At 46.1% G+C, this 27887-nt stretch overlaps 1 protein-coding gene across 4 annotated transcripts in view; it reads left to right on the top strand.

The window, feature by feature from the left end:
• Positions 1–27887, top strand: part of ULK2 (unc-51 like autophagy activating kinase 2) — a 194424-nt gene that overhangs the window by 104698 nt on the left and 61839 nt on the right. For all 4 annotated transcript variants that reach the window (XM_063954005.1, XM_063954004.1, XM_063954007.1 and 1 more), the window contains one exon: positions 7615–7665. In XM_063954005.1, the coding sequence (XP_063810075.1) occupies positions 7615–7665 (51 nt within the window). The remainder of the gene's footprint in view (positions 1–7614; positions 7666–27887) is intronic.

Here is a 27887-nt window from a genome sequence, read left to right as displayed (position 1 = left end):
AGACAATTCAGATGTCCCCTCACTCACTCGGTTACGGTATCCATTCTGCATATTTTCTACAGCAGGGGTGGGCAATAAGCGGCCCTCCAGCTGCTGCTAAACTACACAGTCTGACCAGCATGCCCTGTAACAGTTGTAGCATTGCCCAAAAGCAAAACTGTGTCACAGCATGCTGGGATGTGTAGTTCTACAGCAGCTGGAGGGCCATTTATTGAGGCTCATTCAGGTGTGGTTAGAATTACTATCACAGCTGCTTTCTTGGAATCTGATCTCTCTCCCACAATTAAGTAGCTTACAGCACCCGTCGCAGAGGCTAGGAAAGTATCCGTCCTACGATAGAGATCCCTGACCTTTTCCCTCCCCCTAAACGGCGACGACACACCTCCGTTTCGACAAACAGAGGCCATCACTGCACCCCGAATGGCAGCAGACTGTCAATCACTGATAGTCTACTGTCATCCTGCTTCTAAAGTCACAGGACCCGCATGATAGCGCAGGTGCACCTGAATGACCCCCATTACTCACACCTGTTCTAGAGTATCTGCAAATGTAGGTGTGTGCAGTCTGACGTGTATTTGGTTTATATACAGTAGTAGGAGCTCTTGCACAAAAACCAAAAACGTAAGGGGCTGTGTTTTCTGTGTTCCATAAATTAGTTTTATTTTTCCGTTTCAGGATGCTTTTCTGTGTAACTTGAATTTGGATTGTTGAAGTAAACTAGACTACTTTTAATAATAGTAGCACATAGCGACAATTAGTGGTACATAACAGGAGACCCAGGGGCCTACCTGGGCCCTCATAACCAGTGTTATACCCCTTTTACATTGCCGCAATAACCAGGTTCTTGGAGGGGCAATCCAGGTAACAGCTTGGTGTAAAAGGGTCCCTGACTCTGGTCCCGTTTACAACATGGGGAGAGCTGTATACCAGACTCTTGGAGATTATGTCCTCTCCAAGTGCCAGCAGAACAGTTAAAAATGCACCTGTGTGCAGTGTATCATTTATTTAAAAAACAAACAAACATGCACATATAATGTGTGTGTGTATCTTCTCCTAATATTGCATTTGTGTGTTGTTGTTGTTGTTGTTGTTGTTGTTGTTGTTGTTTTTTAGAAATATAGAATTTTGACGGCAGAGAGGAGAGACACTTGGCTCATCTAATCTGCCCTAAACACATGTACATGCACACACTTATGCGCTAGGGTTAATTTTTATTGTATTTTATTTTTTCGGAGCCAATTAACCTTTTTGTATATTTTTGGATTGTGGGAATAAACCGGACTACTCTGGTCAAAACCATGACCTCAGTGCTGTTGTCATTAACCCCTTGAATTGCATGGCGTTGGGTATTACACACTGGGAGTTGCTTGGTAAACGTGTGGATTTGTTTGTTGTATTTTATCCTGTGAAATTTAAGCTTAAAGGGAATGCATTCCTCTTTGCAGTAAATGTGGCATCCAATTATTGGTTTACAAGGCACGATTAGCACAAATAGTTGGACACTTAATGAGCTGTATGAATTGGTACAAGGCTTTTGAGTGGGTGGATAAATTAATTGCTAATTTGCAATAGCTTGTTTAACAATAACATCAGAACTGTGATTCAGATTTACTGTGGGGTGTCTGCAAAAAATATAAACACTACACCTACATTTGATCTGGTTTGAATGGGCATGAATTTCTACAGGGATAGTGTTTTATGTGGGGGTTTTCTCCTTTATTTGCTTATTATGTAAGGTAGAGCTTCCATATTTATTTTTCTTTCAAATGAAGTACACAATACCCCACTCACCTCTTGATTGGGATCCCCACTAAAGAGAACAGGCATTCTAATACTATTATTATAAGCCACTTTAGCTGTGAACTCTCAATGGTAAAATCACCATCAACAGTGCTAGGTTTGCCAGCAGTACCAGTTATATCCAACAGTATGCCGCCTGTAGTATGCATGCCATGTAAGGTCTTCATTAGTAATGTTCCAACAATAACACCCAATAACGTCAGCAGTCCATTATTATGCCATCTATAACTTTATTATCCTGTAGTGGCAATAATGCCCAAAAATAAGCTGCCAGTAATAATTATGCCCAGCCTGCAGAAAACGTCTCTTGCTTCCATTGTCACTTGATGTGAGGTTTGCTTCCCTTTGTTCTAGTTGGTCCCTGCCACATGCTAAGTGGAACATATGAGCATTTACCCATCAGCATAGTAATTTAATGGTACTACTGACTTTAATCCTCACAAAACACAACCGGAATGTCTGTGAGCAGATAACCTCTGATGATGTTTTTCCGTATTTTGTACTTGTTATCCCTTGTATTGCCTGTATGAACCAGCATCTTGTAGGCGGTACACTATTAGCCCTGATGCGATTTCGGCCGATCAAAATGGCCAGACATCGAGATTAATGACCGATGTTCATTATCACGGTATCCAATTGGAGGCCATTTGGGTCGGCCGAAAAACAAAAACACTTGGGATCGGGAAGAAGTCCCCATTCCCATGTGTTATCGCTGCTCAGGCAGCCCCTCATCGCGGATTATGCTCAGGCACCCGTAGCATAATCCCTGATAAGTGACATTATCAGAGTAAAAGGATGCGGTAAAGTACCACTGCTAAGAGGATACCGCCCATACCATAGTATATGACAAATGTGGCATCAAATAATTAGAGGCCCATGTTTTTAATCCATTCTTTTCTGTATATGGACTGTTCATATAATTCTGAAACTGAAAACTTGCATACTTACATGACATGTAGTTTAACAAATACATATCTGCTTTATACTTGGAACTAATTTTCAGTGTTGATAACTGGTCTAACATGGGCAGCTATACATTCATTTTTAGATGGAATTAGTAAAGTTTCAGTACTATTGCAGAATATGATTGGGTTGATAAGTCTTCTCTGACCACTGGAGATGTTATGAGGGAATACATATGAAATCCTGGCAGATGGGATGCCGGATGTCACTATACCGACAGTGGGACCCCATTTGATGGAATCCCGGCAGCAAGTCCCCTTGCGGGCTCGATACGTTTACCATGCTTCGGGCCCGGTGGATTGTTTAGCTCGCCACAGGTTATATTACCAATCCAACCTGCATGGACCCACCAACCAAGTGGGAGTGTCCTGCGTTTGTTGGGATTCCGAGCGCTGGCATTTCCCCGGCATCGGTGTCCTGAACGCCGGGGTCCCAACAGCTAGGATATACGCGACACGGGTAAAGAACTTTACTAGCCAAGACTAAAATTATATGGTGCCTGTTGTTGAGAGATAATTACCACTATTCATGGAAAGGACCATAAAAGCGAATGGTAGGGAGAAGTTAGCTTAATTATACAGACATATTGTTGTACTGATATCCAGTCTGTGCTTAATAACTCTTACCGGTTTTCGGTTTCTTAAAGGGTAGCTCAATGCAAAAAAAAAAAACCCTTTTAGATTGGCTAGAGGTTGAAAAGTTGAATAAAAATGTGAACTTGTTTGTGTTGTAATTCCACCTATTTATCATCTTTATATATGTGCATCTTTTTTTGTCTGGCTTGGAGCAGTGTGCCAGTAGCAGTTGCTGTCAAACATCAGCTATAGCTTGCATTGCACACTGAGTCTTGGTAACATTGACTTAATTGTATATGATGTTATATTCACCAGGTGTGTTTGCAGAGCCATTGAACGTAATTAATAGCTACATTTCCTCTCATCAACCCTCCCATATATTCCTGATTATTAACTTGTAACATACTAAAAGCAATTTTCATAAACAGTTATACTGTGGTCTGAATAAGCAATGAAGAGCAAGGTGCTATTGGTGCATTGCCACATTTCTGAGGATTTGTCCTCATGAGAACATTCTGTTCCCAAGTCATTATTAAGATTCAGGGGCGTTTGCAGTCAGATCAACACAGTTCATGTTGCGATTGTCTCTCATGACAACAGAACACACACACCTACCTATCTAATTTCTCTTGACTCCTTTATGTAGAATTAATTATTATTCAGGCAGTAAGTCTGCCAAGATTTGAGGAACCATATTGTTTTATTATCATTGCTGAAGACTGATTTTGCAATTAAATTTCATCTCTCTAAATTAATTTTCATTTTTAATTTTGAACTTGATTGCACATACTAATTATAGTGTGCTTGTATTGTATAGCTACATACAACATATACAGTACTATCTGCTGCTTGCTGTTTTATGCTCTAGTCTATACAGTTTTCTTCAAGAGACATAAACCTCAGAGCCGTCTCAACAGCAGTGTAGGTCCCTGGGCACAGCAATGCACTGGGGCCCCTACCCACCCATCAGTAGTAGGGGTGGGGGGTGCTATCAGCGGAAGCTTTGATGTCCCTCCGGGGGTAGGGGGGGGTTCTATCTTTCGCTCAGCATGTAGGACCTGGAGAAATAAATGCTGCTAATTACTCCTTTACTGCACAAATTGGGCGGGAAGGAGAACACTAAACTGTAAAAGGGGGCATTGGGCTGAATGAAGAAGCCCTGGTACATGACTTCCAGGGTGGTAGGGGATGTTTAATACACAGAGGAGGGGTGGATAGTGGAGTGGGCTTAATATTCATAATTTTCCGAGGGTCAGGGCAGCTTGCTTTACCGCAGATATCTTCAGTTCCAAGATTTAATTGGATAAAAAAAAACTAGAGCGTCCCACCTTTCAGGAGGTACTCGGGACTTGGGGATCAGACTTCAGGAACCAGAGCAATATAAAAGTGCATATTAGGCGTGTGGAGCTGGAGCAGGGACAAGCTGCTTGAAGGCTGATATCTCTGGTTCTGGGCATAGTAGAGACAAGCTGCTAGTGGCCACTGAAAGGGGAGAGTCCCAGGTTTTGGAGCATACCCTCAGAAAAATGCTAAGTCAGACAGAACTCGAGATATCTGGCTGGGAAGAGTAAGTAACAGGCTTGGATGGGGATCACTGCTTTGAAGTCGGATATCTCCGGTTCCCCAGGGCCGAATTTCAAAAATCTGGTACCCCTGGAAAGAGACTCTCCGCTATCAGCCTAGGGCCCTTTTACTCCTGGGGCTCTTGGGCAAGAGCCCATTAAGACCATACAAAAAGATGGCCCTGATAAACCTAAAATAGAAATGTTCTTGAAAAGACATTGTAACATTTGCTAATGTATTTGTTACCCTTCCCATACTGCTGCAGCACATATATGTGGTTAAAAAAGTACTTGAGGCTTTGCAGATAGGAAGTGCGGCATTCATAGGGAAATATTGAGGGATAACCTTAAAAAGAACTTGAAACCCAAATATTATTTTTGACATGAAGCAGTAAATATATTTTTCATTTAAAGTTAATGTCTTTGTAGTTCTTACAGTCTATTTTATTTTTAATGGAGTCCATCAGGCAGAGATATCTGGTAATTCAGTATTGGAAACCTGCCAAATTCATTAACCATGTATCTACTAGTGGTGAGACTGGAAATGTTCTTTATGAAATTATCTGGTGGCTATAAAACAGATGTGATATGTGTGTGTGTGTGTGTGTGTGTGTGTGTGTGTGTGTGTTGCTGAGTGCTCTTTAGGTTATACTTCTAAATTAATTAATTTCATTATAAAAGGTGGTCTATAAGAGTGGAAACACCCTTATAAAAAGGAAATGGGTAAGGAAATATTAATCCAGTGTATACACACAAAATATGAAAGTGGGGGAAAACTTTTTGGATATGACACTAGTATGGTGGCCATCTTGAATGCAACTCTATTTTTTAATTGGGAAGGTAGTCATGTGGCATATCACAGATGTGGAATTTCATCAGAAAAACAATGGTGTTCTTCGTTTTAACGTATCTAATGAAAAACACCATTGTTTTTCTGTGTAGACACTGGATTAATATTTCCTTACTCATTTCCTTTTTATAACGGTGTTCCCACACTTATGGACCATCCTGTATATTTCTTTCTTTTTTAAATATGGTGTGTTTATTGACTTTTTGTTAAACAAAACGCATAATAAAACACAAGAGAAAATAAATAAACAAAAAAATGTAAACTTAAGGCCCATACACACTTGACGATGCACACGTCGTTAACGACTTCCCTTGAACAGCTGAGCAAACGACTTGAGCATACACACTACCAAAGACCATTCATCGTTGAAGCATCCAAGCTGAACAGTTTATTAAAATAATGAGCTGGGAACAGGGCTGGTGAACAGTGGCTTGGTCGTTGGTCGTTGACACCATACACATTCAACGACGTCTCTGGTCGGTAACGACCATAGTGAAAATTGAGCATACATGCTCCACAGATAAGCGAGGGTCGTTAACGTCCCGCGGGGCCGCGCATCGGTGGTCGTCGGATGCATACACACTTGACGATATAATGAGCGACGTCGTTGATGAGGGCTGAAATGAACGACGTCGCTCATTTTATCGTCAAGTGTGTATGGGCCTTTATAAAACGAGAGATGACTGTTGCAATGTGCAGAGTGGAAATACTTATTACAAAAAATAATGAGAACATGACAAGATTTCTACATTAGCAACGTAGGAAATTTGAATATCCATTTGACCTAATTAAAGAGCAGTGGTAATAATAAGTCATGGTATTGGAAGGCCATATTAGGGGACCGGCGGCGGACGGAGGTTCGTGAATGAAGCATCCACAGGCACAACAGAGTTATATAGGGAATCAACCAAAGGAGGCAAGATGTGCTCAAAATGTAACGGAGTATTATGACTGGTATATATAAATTTCTCATGGGAGACAGTGTTATTTATCAGAATAACTGTCATTAGAGACAGGACCTTCGAGGCACCATCCAAACCATTGCATTATTCACATTCGCCAAATCTAGGGTTGAATGAATGATATATTTTAGTGTAACATAAAAAGGGAAGTTATATAGCATGCAATGTGTCTCTCAAATGGCTTATTCAAATTTTATACTCTAACTGCTTTTATAATTATGCTTATGAAATAATGTTTGGGTTTTTTGTTATCACAAGAATAGATATTTATTTGGTAGGTCTCTGTGATCAACTTTCACAGACTTTCTTTGCCCTATCAGTTTAATGCAATATTTGGCATAGGCTTGCATATAGATTTTTTAATTCCAGTTAATTTTTTTATCTTGATATTTTAGTAGAAATGTTTAGAACCTTTAGAACCTTTTTTTCCAACAGAAAGGGAATATCTAATTATTACAGAGCAGAGCCATACATTTCACCTCTCGCTCAGAAGGAACCATTCTCCAGCTGTTCTCACTCTGATTAAACTGACTGAAATGACCTTATGAATTTGGCAGTATTAATTAATACCCCACTTTGCTTGTGATATACCAGATTACCATACGTAATGAAGTTCAAATGTGAGGCACTGTGGAGTGCGCTGCTGGCAATATAAATACATGTTCATGTATGAGTTCTTGGGATAAATGCATCATACAGTCAAGTTTTGTGATTTTATCTTTAGGCAACAGTCATTAATATGAAAATGTTATTTTCCTACCAGATATCCAGTTTTCCTCAATTAGCATGAAAAAAAAAATATATATATATTTTTTTTTTTTTTATTATTTTTTTTTTTCTAGTAATTTCAGAAACAAAAAAGAGGCGTTCTGAAATGCAGTGTTTGTTTTCTTTTCCTACAGAGGGCTTTTTCACCCACCCTTTCCTGGATCAGGTGTCTACAGTGAAAAAGTGTGAGTATATACCAGGGAATATTTTCCATGTAAATATTGCTATATCTTTGTTCACTTTGACTGCCATATGTGTGGAGGATAACTTTGACAGTACTATTTCAAGTGCATGGCAATTTTGAAGATGTTTGATTTGTATTAGCGTTTCAGAATCTTCAGCTCTGCCATGCTTGCCAAACTTCATTTATTTCACTCCCGTAAGTATTCCAGCCACCTCCATTATGAAGGCAGTGGTGCTTGAATAGGTGAAATGCGAAATACCTATTTTATTTTAATCTGTATATGGTACATTCTTGCTCAAACATATAGTCAAATACATGGGGATGGATGAGGCAGCCACGTCAGTAACGGTGCAGAAAACAGCAGTCCTAAAACTAGTTTTCCCAGCACATTGGCTGTTAAAAGATTGAAACCATAAAGAATGGACAATCTAACTATTTCTTTATGAACCACATTGAAATCAGATGTTGCCATGGTTTCAATGCCCAAAGCCCTCATATTGGTGGTCATTCCGAGTTGTTCGCTCGCAAGCTGCTTTTAGCAGCTTTGCACACGCTAAGCTGCCGCCTACTGGGAGTGAATCTTAGCTTATTAAAATTGCGAACGAAAGATTAACAGAATTGCGAATAGACACTTCTTAGCAGTTTCTGAGTAGCTCCAGACTTACTCGGCATCTGCGATCAGTTCAGTCAGTTTCGTTCCTGGTTTGACGTCACAAACACACCCAGCGTTCGCCCAGGCACTCCTCCGTTTCTCCAGCCACTCCCGCGTTTTTCCCAGAAACGGTAGCGTTTTTTCTCTATCGTCCTAGTGGATGCTGGGGTTCCTGAAAGGACCATGGGGAATAGCGGCTCCGCAGGAGACAGGGCACAAAAAGTAAAGCTTTTCCAGATCAGGTGGTGTGCACTGGCTCCTCCCCCTATGACCCTCCTCCAGACTCCAGTTAGATTTTTGTGCCCGGCCGAGAAGGGTGCAATCTAGGTGGCTCTCCTAAAGAGCTGCTTAGAAAAAGTTTAGCTTAGGTTTTTTATTTTACAGTGAGTCCTGCTGGCAACAGGATCACTGCAACGAGGGACTGAGGGGAGAAGAAGTGAACTCACCTGCGTGCAGGATGGATTGGCTTCTTGGCTACTGGACATCAGCTCCAGAGGGACGATCACAGGTACAGCCTGGATGGTCACCGGAGCCGCGCCGCCGGCCCCCTTGCAGATGCTGAAGTCAGAAGAGGTCCAGAATCGGCGGCTGAAGACTCCTGCAGTCTTCTAAAGGTAGCGCACAGCACTGCAGCTGTGCGCCATTTTCCTCTCAGCACACTTCACACGCAGTCACTGAGGGTGCAGGGCGCTGGGGGGGGGCGCCCTGGGAGGCAAATGTAACCTATATAAAGGCTAAAAATACCTCACATATAGGCCCCCAGAGGCTATATGGAGATATTTAACCCCTGCCTGGATTCACTAAATAGCGGGAGACGAGCCCGCCGGAAAAGGGGCGGGGCCTATCTCCTCGGCACACGGCGCCATTTCCTCTCACAGCTCCGCTGGTCAGGACGGCTCCCAGGTCTCTCCCCTGCACTGCACTACAGAAACAGGGTAAAACAGAGAGGGGGGGCAAATTTATGGCGATATTTTGATATATATAAAGCAGCTATAAGGGAGCACTTATTATAAGGCTATCCCTGTTATATATAGCGCTTTTGGTGTGTGCTGGCAAACTCTCCCTCTGTCTCCCCAAAGGGCTAGTGGGTCCTGTCTTCGTTAGGAGCATTCCCTGTGTGTCTGCTGTGTGTCGGTACGTGTGTGTCGACATGTATGAGGACGATATTGGTGTGGAGGCGGAGCAATTGCCAAATATGAGGATGTCACCCCCTAGGGAGTCGACACCAGAATGGATGCCTTTATTTATGGAACTACGGGATAGTGTCAACACGCTAAAGCAGTCGTTTGACGACATGAGACGGCCGGACAATCAATTAGTGCCTGTCCAGGCGACTCAAACACCGTCAGGGGCTGTGAAACGCCCTTTGCCTCAGTCGGTCGACACAGACCCAGACACAGGCACTGACTCCAGTGGTGACGGTGACGAATCAACCGTATTTTCCTGTAGGGCCACACGTTATATGATTTTGGCAATGAAGGAGGCGTTACATTTAGCTGATACTACAGGTACCACTAAACAGGGTATTATGTGGGGTGTGAAAAAACTACCTATAGTTTTTCCTGAATCAGAAGAATTAAATGACGTGTGTAATGAAGCGTGGGTTGCCCCTGATAAAAAGCTGATAATTTCAAAGAAATTATTGGCATTATACCCTTTCCCGCCAGAGGTTAGGGAGCGCTGGGAAACACCTCCTAGGGTGGACAAGGCGCTAACACGCTTATCTAAACAAGTGGCGTTACCCTCTCCTGAGACGGCCGCACTTAAAGATCCATCAGATAGGAGGATGGAAAATATCCAAAAAAGTATATACACACATGCAGGTGTTATACTACGACCAGCTATAGCGACTGCCTGGATGTGCAGTGCTGGGGTAGTTTGGTCAGAGTCCCTGATTGAAAATATTGATACCCTGGACAGGGACAATATTTTACTGTCGTTAGAACAAATAAAGGATGCATTTCTTTATATGCGTGATGCACAGAGGGATATCTGCACACTGGCATCACGGGTAAGTGCTATGTCCATTTCGGCCAGAAGAGCTTTATGGACGCGACAGTGGACAGGCGATGCGGATTCAAAACGACATATGGAAGTTTTGCCGTATAAAGGGGAGGAGTTATTTGGAGTCGGTCTATCAGATTTGGTGGCCACGGCTACAGCCGGGAAATCCACCTTTCTACCTCAAGTCACTCCCCAACAGAAAAAGGCACCGACTTTTCAACCGCAGCCCTTTCGTTCCTTTAAAAATAAGAGAGCAAAGGGCTATTCATATCTGCCACGAGGCAGAGGTCGAGGGAAGAGACAGCAACAGGCAGCTCCTTCCCAGGAACAGAAGCCTTCCCCGGCTTCTACAAAAGCCTCAGCATGACGCTGGGGCTTCTCAAGCGGACTCGGGGACGGTGGGTGGTCGTCTCAAAAATTACAGCGCGCAGTGGGCTCACTCGCAGGTAGATCCCTGGATCCTGCAGATAATATCTCAGGGGTACAGGTTGGAATTAGAGACAGATCCACCTCGCCGTTTCCTGAAGTCTGCTTTACCAACGTCCCCCTCCGAAAGGGAGACGGTTTTGGAAGCCATTCACAAGCTGTACTCTCAGCAGGTGATAGTCAAGGTACCTCTTCTACAACAAGGGAAGGGGTATTATTCCACTCTTTTTGTGGTACCGAAGCCGGATGGCTCGGTAAGGCCTATTCTAAATCTGAAGTCCTTGAACCTGTACATAAAGAAGTTCAAGTTCAAGATGGAGTCACTCAGAGCAGTGATAGCGAACCTGGAAGAGGGGGACTTTATGGTATCCTTGGACATCAAGGATGCGTATCTCCACGTTCCAATTTACCCCTCACACCAGGGGTACCTCAGGTTCGTTGTACAAAACTGTCACTATCAGTTTCAGACGCTGCCGTTCGGATTGTCCACGGCACCTCGGGTCTTTACAAAGGTAATGGCCGAGATGATGATTCTTCTTCGAAGAAAAGGCATATTAATTATCCCATACTTGGACGATCTCCTAATAAGGGCAAGGTCCAGAGAACAGCTAGAGATGGGATTAGCACTGTCGCAAGAAGTGCTAAAACAGCACGGGTGGATTCTGAATATTCCAAAATCCCAGTTAATGCCGACAACTCGTCTGCTGTTCCTAGGGATGATTCTGGACACGGTTCAGAAAAAGGTTTTTCTCCCGGAGGAAAAAGCCAAGGAGTTATCCGAGCTTGTCAGGAACCTCCTAAAACCAGGAAAGGTGTCTGTACATCAATGCACAAGAGTCCTGGGAAAAATGGTGGCTTCTTACGAAGCAATTCCATTCGGCAGATTCCACGCAAGAATTTTCCAAAGGGATCTGTTGGACAAATGGTCAGGGTCGCATCTTCAGATGCACCTGCGGATAACCCTGTCTCCAAGGACAAGGGTGTCTCTTCTGTGGTGGTTGCAGAGTGCTCATCTATTGGAGGGCCGCAGATTCGGCATACAGGATTGGATCCTGGTGACCACGGACGCCAGCCTGAGAGGCTGGGGAGCAGTCACACAAGGAAGAAACTTCCAGGGAGTATGGACGAGCCTGGAAACGTCTCTTCACATAAACATTCTGGAACTAAGAGCAATATACAATGCTCTAAGCCAGGCAGAACCTCTGCTTCAGGGAAAACCGGTGTTGATCCAGTCGGACAACATCACGGCAGTCGCCCATGTGAACAGACAGGGCGGCACAAGAAGCAGGAGTGCAATGGCAGAAGCTGCAAGGATTCTTCGCTGGGCAGAGAATCATGTGATAGCACTGTCAGCAGTGTTCATCCCGGGAGTGGACAACTGGGAAGCAGACTTCCTCAGCAGACACGATCTTCACCCGGGAGAGTGGGGACTTCATCCAGAAGTCTTCCACTTGCTGGTAACCCGTTGGGAAAGACCAATGGTGGACATGATGGCGTCTCGCCTCAACAAAAAACTGGACAGGTATTGCGCCAGGTCAAGAGATCCGCAGGCAATAGCTGTGGACGCGCTGGTAACGCCTTGGGTGTACCAGTCGGTGTATGTGTTTCCTCCTCTGCCTCTCATACCAAAAGTATTGAGAATTATACGGCAAAGAGGCGTAAGGACGATACTAGTGGTTCCGGAATGGCCAAGAAGGACTTGGTACCCGGAACTTCAAGAGATGATCACGGAAGATCCGTGGCCTCTACCTCTAAGGAGGGACTTGCTTCAGCAGGGTCCCTGTCTGTTTCAAGACTTACCGCGGCTGCGTTTGACGGCATGGCGGTTGAACGCCGGATCCTAAAGGAAAAAGGCATGCCGGAAGAAGTCATTCCTACTTTGATTAAAGCAAGGAAGGAAGTAACCGTGCAACATTATCACCGAATTTGGCGAAAATATGTTGCGTGGTGCGAAGATCGGAGTGCTCCGACGGAGGAATTTCAACTGGGTCGATTCCTACATTTCCTGCAATCAGGATTGTCTATGGGTCTCAAATTGGGATCTATTAAGGTTCAAATTTCGGCCCTGTCGATTTTCTTTCAAAAAGAATTGGCTTCAGTCCCTGAAGTCCAGACCTTTGTTAAGGGAGTGCTACATATACAGCCTCCTGTGGTGCCTCCAGTGGCACCGTGGGATCTCAATGTGGTTTTGGACTTTCTAAAATCTCATTGGTTTGAACCACTAAAGAAGGTGGATTTGAAATATCTCACATGGAAAGTGACCATGCTTCTAGCCCTGGCTTCGGCCAGGAGAGTGTCAGAACTGGCAGCTTTATCTTACAAAAGCCCATATCTGATTTTCCATTCGGACAGGGCAGAACTGCGGACTCGTCCGCATTTTCTCCCTAAGGTGGTGTCAGCATTTCATCTGAACCAGCCTATTGTAGTGCCTGCGGCTACAAGTGACTTGGAGGACTCCAAGTTACTGGACGTTGTCAGAGCATTAAAAATATATATTGCAAGGACAGCTGGAGTCAGAAAATCTGACTCGTTGTTTATATTGTATGCACCCAACAAGATGGGTGCTCCTGCGTCTAAGCAGACGATTGCTCGTTGGATCTGTAGCACAATCCAACTTGCACATTCTGTGGCAGGCCTGCCACAGCCTAAATCTGTAAAGGCCCACTCCACAAGGAAGGTGGGCTCATCTTGGGCGGCTGCCCGAGGGGTCTCGGCATTACAACTTTGCCGAGCAGCTACTTGGTCAGGGGAGAACACGTTTGTAAAATTTTACAAATTTGATACTCTGGCTAAGGAGGACCTGGAGTTCTCTCATTCGGTGCTGCAGAGTCATCCGCACTCTCCCGCCCGTTTGGGAGCTTTGGTATAATCCCCATGGTCCTTTCAGGAACCCCAGCATCCACTAGGACGATAGAGAAAATAAGATTTTACTTACCGATAAATCTATTTCTCGGAGTCCGTAGTGGATGCTGGGCGCCCATCCCAAGTGCGGATTATCTGCAATAATTGTACATAGTTATTGTTAACTAATTCGGGTTATTGTTGAAGGAAGCCATCTTTCAGAGGCTCCGCTGTTATCATACTGTTAACTGGGTTTAGATCACAAGTTGTACGGTGTGATTGGTGTGGCTGGTATGAGTCTTACCCGGGATTCAAAATCCTCCCTTATTGTGTACGCTCGTCCGGGCACAGTACCTAACTGGAGTCTGGAGGAGGGTCATAGGGGGAGGAGCCAGTGCACACCACCTGATCTGGAAAAGCTTTACTTTTTGTGCCCTGTCTCCTGCGGAGCCGCTATTCCCCATGGTCCTTTCAGGAACCCCAGCATCCACTACGGACTCCGAGAAATAGATTTATCGGTAAGTAAAATCTTATTTTCGCACACACCCATAAAACGGCCAGTTTCCGCCCAGAAACACCCACTTCCTGTCAATCACATTACCATAGCAAATTTACTTGGCGCAGTCGCACTGCGGACATTGCGCATGCGCATTAGCGACTAATCGCTCCGTTGCGAGAAAAAAATAACGAGCGAACAACTCGGAATGACCCCCATTATTATTAGGAGAGAAACTCCATACGGATGTACAGGAGAAGATATTCGGGAGGTACCTGTTAAAGTGTGATAATCATGCACAGAGAGAGAATTCCTTTGTGAAATTTCTTTAGACACGATTGCTGTTACAGCAGTCTACAGCATCAGCTAGCCGAGTCTGCTGCTTACTGGTTACTACCCAGTGCAGCAGATGCTCAGACAAAAAGTAGTTAACTTACCATTTGTAGAACTCCATGATACAAAAGTCATCTGGAGTGTAAGTATTTTAATTTTTATCCACCTTCATTATGTCAGTAATTCAAAGAATCGAGAAGCTACAGATGTGTCCTCATACATCTTGCCTCAATACACCACATAGCAGGAGATGCCTGGCGTGAGTGAGCTGGACGGTCCCATGCAACTCCGTTAGCGTTGTGCATCTTTTTTTGCCAAAAATGTGTCTTATTTGCATTGCTATGCAAATAGGACACAAACTCTGCTGATAAAAATGATATGCGGTATGCCTATACGCTCTCTGAGACTGTATCTGTATAGGAAATGGTAGGTTAGTGTTTCTAGGAAAACATAGCATTTTGTATGCAGATACAGCCGCAGATCCACAGAGAATATAGGCATGCCGCATATCCTTTTAATCCGTATAAGCTGTGGGTGCGTCCTATGTGCATACTTTTGCGGATAAGACACATTTTTATAGATAAAGCCACACGTAAAGATGCTCCGCGCTATTGAGGCATGGCATGGTGTGACTAGAAGGGCTGTTTAACGTGCAGGAAGACTAGAGGGTGTATTCAATTAGTTTCGGATTTGACACTTCACTATTCTATTGTGGGCTGTTTCCCCGCTGATTCCGACCATTCATTTTCATCCTCTCTTATGGGTGAAAATTAATGGTTGAAATCAAACCTGTTTTCGACCGTGGCGATCGGATCCCTCACACAGCGCCGCGGAGAGAAGCCCATAGGCTTCTATGGACTGTCGCCAGCTAAAGCTGGCGTACCCCGCCGCGGCGCTGTCCTACCGGCCGGGGGTTAGTACATCAGGAAAATGTGGTAAACAGGGAGTTTACCGCATTTTCCGCTTAGTACATCTCGCCCAATGATGAGCTGAGATTCCGCTGATCCATGTGTTTTTCAACATTTCTGCATTTTCGACAGTGCGGAAATCCGGCACTTCAATTGAATAGTGAAGTGTCGAAAAGTGCATATTATCGGCTGAAAGTGCCGTCTTTCCGCCCTTTCGAAAAATTTTAATATTGCCCTAGATGTAAGTGGACACATCTGTAACAGACAAATATTCCTTCTACTTCTAAACATTCCTTTTGAGCCACTAAGTTTACAGATGAAAGACCTGACAGTGATTATTGATTGATTGTTTTCAGTGACATGGCCCCATTCCATCACAGATCAGTCAAACAATTATTTCTCTGTGTGTGTATATGTATAAGTATATATATATATATATATATATATATATATATATATATATATGTGTGTGTGTGTGTGTGTGTGTGTGTGTGTGTGTGTGTGTATATATATATATATATATATATATATATATATATATATACAGCATACACACTAAATGAATACTCCCATGCAGCTGGTACAATATGGGTAATATCAAGCACTGTCAAATTCCTTCTGTTTTCTTTCAGAATAGTTAAATAATCTCAGCAGTGCTTATTGTCTTTTCTGGACTTGATGAGGTTCAATAAGTTTGTCAATGCCAGATATTTTGCATGGAACCATTGAATTTGGTCCTCAATGCCATAAGCCAGTGGTTCTCAAACTGTGTGCCACAGCACCCTGGGGTCCCTCAGGGCATTTGCAGGGGTGCCCTAAATTGGTGGTCCAGGACTAATTCAAAATAGTTATGGTCAATGTAATAGTTAAAACCAGTACTGATGGCTGTTAATCATAACATATATGGACAAACAGCAGCAAATCTTGGGGGTAATTCTGAGTTGATCGCAGCAGCAAGTTTGTTAGCAATTGGGCAAAACCATGTGCACTACAGGGGGGGCAGATATAATATTTGCAGAGAGTTAGATTTGGGTGGGTTAATTAGTTTCTGTGCAGGGTAAATACTGGCTGCTTTATTTTTACACTGCAAATTAGATTTCAGTTTGAACACACCATACTCAAATCTAACTCTCTCTGCACATGTTACATCTGCCCCCCCTGCAGTGCACATGGTTTTGCCCAACTGCTAACAAATTTGCTGCTGCGATCAACTCAGAATTAGGCCCCTTGTCCCTCCACACAATTTAACCTAAGGATAACATATACATAAAATTTACTTAATTTAATATAGTTTTTTTATTTTTTTATTTCTCTTACGTCCTAGAGGATGCGGGGGACTCCATAAGGACCATGGGGTATAGACGGGCTCCGCAGGAGACATGGGCACTCTAAAGACTTTAGAATGGGTGTGCACTGGCTCCTCCCTCTATGCCGCTCCTCCAGACCTCAGTTAGACTTTGTGCCCAGGACTGACTGGACACTCAGTAGGGGAGCTCTCCTGAGTTTCTCTAGAAAATACTTTTTGCTAGGTTTTTTATTTTCAGGGAGCACTGCTGGCAACAGGCTCCCTGCATCGTGGGACTGAGGGGAGAGAAACAGACCTACTTAAATGATAGGCTCTGCTTCTTAGGCTACTGGACACCATTAGCTCCAGAGGGTCGGAACGCAGGTCTCCCCCTCGCCGTTCGTCCCGGAGCCGCGCCGCCGTCCTCCTCACAGAGACGGAAGATAGAAGCCAAGTGAGTATTAAGAAGAAAAGAAGACTTCACAGGCGGCAGAAGACTTCAGATCTTCACTGAGGTAACGCTGCGCGCCATTGCTCCCACACAAGCACACACAGTGGGCACTGTAAGGGGGCAGGGGGGGCGCCCTGGGCAGCAATAAAAACCTCTAGGGACACTGGCATATAAAGGAGATACTGCGGAGGCAGTATATTAATAAACCCCCGCCAGTATAAATAATTTGAGCGGGACCAAAGCCCGCCGGTGAGGGGGTGGGGCTTGGTCCTCCAGCACTAACCAGCGCCATTTTCTCAACAGCACACAGCAGAGAAGCAGGCTCCCCGGACTCTCCCCTGCTGAACAGGGGGGGTCATTCCGAGTTGTTCGCTCGCAAGTGGATTTTAGCAGATTTGCTCATGCTAAGCCGCCGCCTACTGGGAGTGAATCTTAGCATCTTAAAATTGCGAACAATGTATTCGCAATATTGCGATTACACACCTCGTAGCAGTTTCTGAGTAGCTCCAGACTTACTCGGCATCTGCGATCATTTCACTGCTTGTCGTTCCTGGTTTGACGTCACAAACACACCCAGCGTTCGCCCAGACACTCCCCCGTTTCTCCGGCCACTCCTGCGTTTTTTCCGGAAACTGTAGCGTTTTTTCCCACACGCCCATAAAACGGCCTGTTTCCGCCCAGTAACATCCATTTCCTGTCAATCACATTACGATCGCCAGAACGATGAAAAAGCCGTGAGTAAAATTCCTAAGTGCATAGTAAATTTACTTGTCGCAGTGCGGACATTGCGCATGCGCATTAAGCGGAAAATCGCTGCGATGCGAAGATTTTTACCGAGCGAACAACTCGGAACGAGGGCCAGGGTTACAGAGGGCAAAAAAGAGGGGGGGGCACATTTTATTGGCGCAGTGTGTGTGTGTGTGTGTGTGTGTGTGTGTGTGTGTATGTGTGTGTATGTATATATATATATATATATACGACAGGTAGGGGTCCGGCACAGCCACTTTAGACAAATATAACTCTGGGTGCCCTCACAATAAAATCGATACACAGAGGGTAGGTGCGGCACTCCAATAAATCAGTCACGAAATTCCATTAACCACAACGTTTCAATGCCTTTTATTTGTTAGGCATTTTCATCAGGATATCCTGATGAAAATGCCTAACAAATAAAAGGCATTGAAACGTTGTGGTTAACGGAATTTCGTGACTGATTTATTGGAGTGCCGCACCTACCCTCTGTATATGTGTGTGTGTGTATATATATATATATATATATATATATATATATATATATATATATATATATATATATAATATACGCTGAATACTAACTGGGATTTTATTCCAGTGTACAGTGGCGCTGGGTGTGTGCTGGCATACCCTCTCTCTGTCTCTCCAAAGGGCCTTATTGGGGGACTGTCTCCATATAGATATATCCCTGAGTGTGTGGGAGTGTCGGTACGTGTGTGTCGGCATGTCTGAAGCGGAAGGCTCATCTAAGGAGGAGGTGGAGCAGATGATTGTGGTGTCTCCGTCTGCAACGCCGACACCTGATTGGATGGATATGTGGAATGTTTTAAATGCAAATGTGGCCTTATTACATAAGAGACTGGACAAAGCAGAGTCCAGAGAAAAAGCAGGGAGTCAATCTGTGGCTTTGACTGTGTCCACAGGGCCCTTCAGGGTCTCAAAAACGTCCACTGTCCCAAGTAGCAGACACTGATACCGACACGGATTCTGACTCCAGTGTCGACTACGATGATGTGAGGCTGCACCCAAAGGTGGCCAAAAGTATTCATTATATGATTATTGCAATAAAAGATGTTTTACATATCACAGATGACCCCTTTGTCCCTGACACGAGGGTATGCATGTTTAAGGAAAAGAAACTTGAGGTAACCTTTCCCCCATATCATGAGCTGAACGCGTTATTTGAAAAAGCTTGGGAAACTCCAGACAAAAAACTGCAGATTCCCAAGAGGATTCTTATGACGTATCCTTTCCCTGCACAGGACAGGTTACGGTGGGAATCCTCGCCCAGGGTGGACAAGGCTTTAACGCGCTTGTCCAAAAAGGTGGCGCTACCGTCTCCAGACACGGCGGCCCTCAAGGATCCTGCTGATCGCAGACGGGAAACTACCTTAAAATCAATTTTCTAACGTCCTAGTGGATGCTGGGGACTCCGTCAGGACCATGGGGATTAGCGGCTCCGCAGGAGACAGGGCACAAAAATAAAGCTTTAGGATCAGGTGGTGTGCACTGGCTCCTCCCCCTATGACCCTCCTCCAAGCCTTAGTTAGGTTTTTGTGCCGTCCGAGCAGGGTGCAATCTAGGTGGCTCTCCTAAAGAGCTGCTTAGAAAAAGTTTTTAGGTTTTTTATTTTCAGTGAGTCCTGCTGGCAACAGGCTCACTGCATCGAGGGACTTAGGGGAGAGAAGTCAACTCACCTGCGTGCAGGATGGATTGGCTTCTTAGGCTACTGGACACCATTAGCTCCAGAGGGATCGAACACAGGCCCAGCCATGGAGTCCGGTCCCGGAGCCGCGCCGCCGACCCCCCTTGCAGATGCCGAAGATGGAAGAGGTCCAGAAGCAGGCGGCAGAAGACTTTTCAGTCTTCCTGAGGTAGCGCACAGCACTGCAGCTGTGCGCCATTGTTGTCAGCACACTTCACACAGCGGTCACGGAGGGTGCAGGGCGCTGGGGGGGCGCCCTGGGCAGCAATGTATAATACCTTTTTATGGCTAAAAAATACATCACATATAGCCCTTGAGGCTATATGGATGTATTTAACCCCTGCCAGATCTCACAAACTCCGGAGAAGAGCCCGCCGAAATAGGGGGCGGGGCTTATTCTCCTCAGCACACAGCGCCATTTTCCTGCTCAGCTCCGCTGTGAGGAAGGCTCCCAGGACTCTCCCCTGCACTGCACTACAGAAACAGGGTAAAACAGAGAGGGGGGGCACTTTTTTTTGGCGATATTACTATATTTAAGCTGCTATAAGGATACAACACTTATATAGGGTTGTTCCCATATACATTATAGCGCTTGGGTGTGTGCTGGCAAACTCTCCCTCTGTCTCCCCAAAGGGCTAGTGGGGTCCTGTCTTCAATAGAGCATTCCCTGTGTGTCTGCTGTGTGTCGGTACGTGTGTGTCGACATGTATGAGGACGATGTTGGTGTGGAGGCAGAGCAATTGCCGGTAATGGTGATGTCACCCCCCAGGGAGTCGACACCGGAATGGATGGCTTTGTTTATGGAATTACGTGATAATGTCAGCACATTACAAAAATCAGTTGACGACATGAGACGGCCGGAAAACCAGTTAGTACCTGCCCAGGCGTCTCAGACACCGTCAGGGGCTGTAAAACACCCTTTACCTCAGTCGGTCGACACAGACCCAGACACGGACACTGAATCTAGTGTCGACGGTGAAGAAACAAACGTATTTTCCAGTAGGGCCACACGTTATATGATCACGGCAATGAAGGAGGCTTTGCATATCTCTGATACTACAAGTACCACAAAAAGGGGTATTATGTGGGGGGTGAAAAAACTACCTGTAGTTTTTCCTGAATCAGAGGAATTGAATGATGTATGTGATGAAGCGTGGGTTAACCCAGATAGAAAAGTGCTAATTTCAAAAAAGTTATTGGCATTATACCCTTTCCCGCCAGAGGTTAGGGCGCGCTGAGAAACACCCCCTAAGGTGGATAAGGCGCTCACACGCTTATCAAAACAAGTGGCGTTACCGTCTCCTGATACTGCCGCCCTCAAGGATCCAGCTGATAGGAGGCTGGAAACTACCCTAAAAAGTATATACACACATACTGGTGTTATACTGCGACCAGCCATCGCCTCAGCCTGGATGTGCAGTGCTGGGGTGGTCTGGTCGGATTCCCTGACTGAAAATATTGATACCCTGGATAGGGACAGTATTTTACAGACTTTAGAGCAATTAAAGGATGCTTTTCTTTATATGCGAGATGCTCAGAGGGATATTTGCACTCTGGCATCGAGAGTAAGTGCGATGTCCATATCTGCCAGAAGAAGTTTATGGACACGACAGTGGTCAGGTGATGCGGATTCCAAACGGCATATGGAAGTATTGCCGTATAAAGGGGAGGAATTATTTGGCGTCGGTCTATCGGATTTGGTGGCCACGGCAACTGCCGGGAAATCCACCTTTTTACCTCAGACCCCCTCCCAACAGAAAAAGACACCGTCTTTTCAGCCGCAGTCCTTTCGGTCCTATAAGAAGCGGGCAAAAGGACAGTCATATCTGCCCCGAGGCAGAGGAAAGGGTAAGAGAGGGCAGCAAGCAGCTCCTTCCTAGGAACAGAAGCCCTCCGCGGGTTCTGCAAAGCCTTTAGCATGACGCTGGGGCTTTACAAGCGGACTCAGGAACGGTGGGGGGGGGGGGGGTCGACTCAAGAATTTCAGCGCGCAGTGGGCTTGCTCACAGGTGGACCCCTGGATCCTGCAGGTAGTATCTCAGGGTTACAGGTTGGAATTCGAGAAGTCTCCCCCTCGCCGGTTCCTAAAGTCTGCTTTGCCAACGTCTCCCTCAGACAGGGCGACGGTATTGGAAGCCATTCACAAGCTGTTTTCTCAGCAGGTGATAGTCAAGGTACCCCTCCTACAACAGGAAAAGGGGTATTACTCCACGCTATTTGTGGTACCGAAGCCGGACGGCTCGGTAAGACCTATTCTAAATCTGAAATCTTTGAACCTGTACATACAAAAATTCAAGTTCAAGATGGAATCACTCAGAGCAGTGATAGCGAATCTGGAAGAAGGGGACTTTATGGTGTCCCTGGACATAAAAGATGCTTACCTGCATGTCCCAATTTGCCCTTCACATCAAGGGTACCTCAGGTTCGTGGTGCAAAACTGTCATTATCAGTTTCAGACGCTGCCGTTTGGATTGTCCACGGCACCTCGGGTCTTTACCAAGGTAATGGCCGAAATGATGATTATTCTGCGAAGAAGAGGCGTATTAATTATCCCTTACTTGGACGATCTCCTGATAAGGGCAAGGTCCAGAGAACAGCTGGAGGACGGAGTAGCACTAACCCAAGTAGTGCTGCAACAACACGGGTGGATCCTGAATTTTCCAAAATCTCAGTTGACCCCGACAACACGTCTGCTGTTCCTGGGAATGATTCTGGACACGGTTCAGAAAAAGGTGTTTCTTCCGGAGGAGAAAGCCAAGGAGTTATCCGAACTTGTCAGGAACCTCCTAAAACCAGGAAAAGTGTCTGTGCATCAATGCACAAGAGTCCTGGGAAAGATGGTGGCTTCTTACGAAGCAATCCCATTCGGCAGATTCCACGCACGAACTTTTCAGTGGGATCTGCTGGACAAATGGTCCGGATCGCATCTGCAGATGCATCAGCGGATAACCTTATCGCCACGGACAAGGGTGTCTCTTCTGTGGTGGTTGCAGAGTGCTCATCTGTTAGAAGGCCGCAGATTCGGCATACAGGACTGGGTCCTGGTGACCACGGATGCCAGTCTGAGAGGCTGGGGAGCGGTCACACAGGGAAGAAACTTCCAGGGAGTATGGTCAAGCCTGGAGATGTCTCTTCACATAAATATACTGGAGCTAAGAGCGATTTACAATGCTCTAAGCCTGGCAAAACCCCTGCTTCAGGGTCAGCCGGTGTTGATCCAGTCGGACAACATCACGGCAGTCGCCCACGTAAACAGACAGGGCGGCACAAGAAGCAGGAGAGCAATGGCAGAAGCTGCAAGGATTCTTCGCTGGGCGGAAGATCATGTGATAGCACTGTCAGCAGTGTTCATTCCGGGAGTGGACAACTGGGAAGCAGACTTCCTCAGCAGACACGATCTACACCCGGGAGAGTGGGGACTTCATCCAGAAGTCTTCCACATGATTGTGAACCGTTGGGAAAAACCAAAGGTGGATATGATGGCGTCTCGCCTCAACAAAAAACTGGACAGGTATTGCGCCAGGTCAAGAGACCCTCAGGCAATAGCTGTGGACGCTCTGGTAACACCGTGGGTGTTCCAGTCAGTATATGTGTTTCCTCCTCTGCCTCTCATACCCAAAGTACTGAGAATTATACGGCAAAGGGGAGTAAGAACGATACTCGTGGCTCCGGATTGGCCAAGAAGAACTTGGTACCCGGAACTTCAGGAGATGCTCACGGAAAATCCGTGGCCTCTACCTCTAAGACGGGACCTGATTCAGCAGGGACCGTGTCTATTCCAAGACTTACCGCGGCTGCGTTTGACGGCGTGGCGGTTGAACGCCGAATTCTAAGGGAAAAAGGCATTCCAGAAGAGGTCATTCCTACACTGGTTAAAGCCAGGAAGGAGGTGACTGCACAACATTATCACCGCATTTGGAGAAAATATGTTGCGTGGTGTGAGGCCAGGAAGGCCCCCACGGAGGAATTTCAATTGGGTCGATTCCTACATTTCCTGCAAACAGGATTGTCTATGGGCCTCAAGTTGGGGTCCATTAAGGTTCAAATTTCGGCCCTGTCGATTTTCTTCCAGAAAGAATTGGCTTCAGTTCCTGAAGTCCAGACTTTTGTAAAAGGAGTACTACATATACAGCCCCCGGTTGTGCCCCCAGTGGCTCCGTGGGACCTTAATGTAGTTTTGGATTTTCTCAAATCCCATTGGTTTGAGCCACTCAAATCGGCGGATTTGAAATATCTTACATGGAAAGTAACCATGCTACTGGCCCTGGCTTCAGCCAGGAGAGTGTAAGAATTGGCGGCTTTATCGTATAAAAGCCCATATCTGATTTTCCATTCGGACAGGGCAGAACTGAGGACGCGTCCTCATTTTCTGCCTAAGGTGGTGTCAGCGTTTCACCTGAACCAGCCTATTGTGGTGCCTGCGGCTACTAGCGATTTGGAGGATTCCAAGTTGCTGGACGTTGTCAGGGCATTGAAAATATATATTTCAAGGACGGCTGGAGTCAGAAAATCTGACTCGCTGTTTATACTATATGCCCCCAACAAGCTGGGTGCTCCTGCTTCTAAGCAGACGATTGCTCGTTGGATTTGTAGCACAATTCAACTTGCACATTCTGTGGCAGGCCTGCCACAGCCTAAATCTGTCAAGGCCCATTCCACAAGGAAGGTGGGCTCATCCTGGGCGGCTGCCCGAGGGGTCTCGGCATTACAACTCTGCCGAGCAGCTACGTGGTCAAGGGAGAACACGTTTGTAAAATTCTACAAATTTGATACCCTGGCTAAAGAGGACCTGGAGTTCTCTCATTCGGTGCTGCAGAGTCATCCGCACTCTCCCGCCCGTTTGGGAGCTTTGGTATAATCCCCATGGTCCTGACGGAGTCCCCAGCATCCACTAGGACGTTAGAGAAAATAAGATTTTACTTACCGATAAATCTATTTCTCGTAGTCCGTAGTGGATGCTGGGCGCCCATCCCAAGTGCGGATTGTCTGCAATACTTGTACATAGTTATTGTTACAAAAAAATCGGGTTGTTCTTGTTGTGAGCCGTCTGTTCAGAGGCTCCTACGTTGTCATACTGTTAACTGGGTTCAGATCACAAGTTGTACGGTGTGATTGGTGTGGCTGGTATGAGTCTTACCCGGGATTCAAAATCCTTCCTTATTGTGTACGCTCGTCCGGGCACAGTATCCTAACTGAGGCTTGGAGGAGGGTCATAGGGGGAGGGGCCAGTGCACACCACCTGATCCTAAAGCTTTATTTTTGTGCCCTGTCTCCTACGGAGCCGCTAATCCCCATGGTCCTGACGGAGTCCCCAGCATCCACTACGGACTACGAGAAATAGATTTATCGGTAAGTAAAATCTTATTTATTCACATACGGGTGCTTTGCTCAGACCGGCAATAGCATCGGCTTGGGTTTGTAGTGCGGTAGCAGCTTGGACAGATACCTTGTCAGTTGACATTGATACCCTAGATAGGGATACCATTTTATTGACCTTAGGTCACATTAAAGACGCAGTCTTATATATGAGAGACGCTCAGAGAGACTTTGTGCTACTAGGTTCAAGAGCCAACACCATGGCGATTTCTGCTAGGCGAGCCCTGTGGACCCTCCAATGGACAGGTGATGCCAACTCAAAGAGGCATATGGAAGTTTTGCCTTACAAGGGTGAGGTGTTATTTGGGGAAGGTCTCGCGGACCTGGTTTCCACAGCTACCACGGGTAAATCTACTTTTTTACCTTATGTTCCCCCACAGCAAAAGAAAACACCACAATATCAGATGCAGTCCTTTCGGTCGCATAAATCCAGAAGAGGTCGGGGCTCTTCCTTCCTCGCCAGAGGTAAGGGTAAAGGCAAAAGAATGCCTGCCACGGCTAGTTCCCAGGAGCAGAAGTCCTCCCCGGCTTCTACTAAATCCACGGCATGACGCTGGGGCTCCACTGAGGGAGTCCGCGCCGGTGGGGGCACGTCTTCGACTCTTCAGCCACGTCTGGGTTCAGTCAGACGTGGATCCTTGGGCGATGGAAATTGTATCCCAGGGCTACAAGCTGGAATTCGAAGAGGTGCCTCCGCGCCGATTTTTTAAATCGGCTTTACCAGCTTCTCCCCCAGAAAGGGAAATAGTTTTAGCTGCAATTCAAAAGCTGTGTCAACAGCAAGTGATTGTCAAGGTTCCCCTAGTTCAACAGGGGAAGGGATACTATTCAACCCTGTTTGTGGTTCCGAAACCGGATGGCTCGGTCAGACCCATTCTAAATCTAAAATCCCTAAACCTGTACTTGCAAAAGTTCAAATTCAAGATGGAATCGCTCCGGGCAGTTATCTCCAGCCTGGAAGGGGGGGGGGGGATTTTATGGTGTCACTGGACATTAAGGATGCATACCTTCATGTCCCCATATATCCCTCTCATCAGGCGTACCTGAGATTCGCTGTACAGAGCTGTCATTACCAGTTTCAGACGTTGCCGTTTGGGCTTTCCACGGCCCCGAGGATTTTCACCAAGGTAATGGCGGAAATGATGGTGCTCCTGCGCAGGCAGAGAGTCACAATTATCCCATACTTGGACAATCTCCTGATAAAAGCGAGATCGAGAGATCTGTTGCTGAAAAGCATGTCGCTCTCCCTGAGAGTGCTCTAGCAGCATGGCTGGATTCTAAATCTACCAAAGTCACAGTTGGTTCCAACGACTCGGCTATCGTTTTTAGGCATGATTCTGGACACGGAACAACAGAGGGGTTTTCTCCCGATGGACAAAACCCAGGAACTCCAGAACATGGTCAGAGACCTGTTAAAACCGAACAGAGTGTCAGTTCATCAATGCACTCGAGTAATGGGAAAAATGGTGGCGACCTACGAGGCGATCCCCTTCGGCAGGTTTCATGCGAGGACATTTCAGTAGGACCTTCTGGACAAATGGTCCGGGTCCCATCTTCAAATTCATCAGAAAATAAGCCTGTCCCCCAGGGCCAGGGTGTCTCTCCTCTGGTGGCTGCAGAGTGCTCACCTTCTAGAGGGTCGCAGGTTCGGCATTCAGGACTGGGTTCTGGTGACCACGGACGCGAGCCTCCGAGGATGGGGAGCAGTCACACAAGGAAGAAATTTTCAGGGACTATGGTCAAGCCAGGAGGCTTGTCTACACATCAGAATTAAGGGCCATATACAACTGCCTACGACAAGCGGAGAATCTTCTTCGCGACCTGCCGGTTCTGATTCAATCGGACAACGTCACAGCCGTGGCTCATGTAAACTGCCAAGGCGGGACAAGGAGCAGAGTGGCAATGGCGGAAGCCACCAGGATTCTTCGCTGGGCGGAAAATCACGTAAGCGCTCTGTCAGCAGTCTTCATTCCGGGAGTGGACAACTGGGAAGCAGACTTCCTCAGCAGACACGAACTCCATCCAGGAGAGTGGGGACTTCATCAAGAAGTTTTTGCAGAGATAACGAGTCTTTGGGGACCTCCTCAAATAGACATGATGGCATCACGCCTCAACAAGAAGATTCGGAGGTATTGTGCCAGGTCAAGGGACCCTCAGGCAGTAGCGGTAGACACCCTGGTGACACCGTGGGGGTTTCAATCGGTCTATGTGTTCCCTCCTCTTCCTCTCATCTCAAAAATATTGAGAATCATAAGACGAAAATGAGTTCGGACAATACTCATTGTTCCAGATTGGCCTCCTAGGGCCTGGTATTCAGATCTTCAGGAGATGCTCACAGAAGATCCATGGCCTCTTCCTCTCAGGGAGGACCTGTTGCAGCAGGGGCCCTGCGTATTCCAAGACTTACCGCGGTTACGTTTGACGGCATGGTGGTTGAACACCGAATCCTAGCTGGGAAAGGTATTCCGGAGGAAGTCATCCCTACTCTGATAAAGGCTAGGAAGGAGGTGACGGCGAAACATTATCACTGTATCTGGAGGAAGTATGTATCTTGGTGTGAAGCCAAGAATGCTCCTACGGAAGATTTCCACTTGGGCCGTTTTCTCCACTTTCTACAGACAGGAGTGTATATGGGCCTGAAGTTAGGCTCCATTAAGGTACAGATTTCGGCCCTATCTATATTCTTTCAGAAGGAATTGGCTACTCTCCCTGAAGTCCAGACTTTTGTAAAGGGAGTGCTGCACATCCAGCCTCCTTCTGAGCCCCCAGTGGCACCTTGGGACCTTAACGTGGTGTTACAGTTCCTAAAATCTCACTGGTTTGAACCTCTTCAAACAGTGGAATTAAAATTTCTCACTTGGAAGGTGGTCATGTTGTTGGCCTTGGCATCTGCAAGGCGGGTGTCAGAATTGGCGGCTTTGTCTCACAAAAGCCCCTATCTGATTTTCCATGTGGATAGAGCAGAGTTGGGGACGCGTCCTCAATTTTTGCCT

The sequence above is a fragment of the Pseudophryne corroboree genome, chromosome 2 (assembly GCF_028390025.1).
Source record: "Pseudophryne corroboree isolate aPseCor3 chromosome 2, aPseCor3.hap2, whole genome shotgun sequence".
In the NCBI taxonomy this organism is placed as follows: Eukaryota; Metazoa; Chordata; class Amphibia; order Anura; family Myobatrachidae; genus Pseudophryne; species Pseudophryne corroboree.
This window is presented reverse-complemented; position numbering and strand designations above follow the sequence as displayed.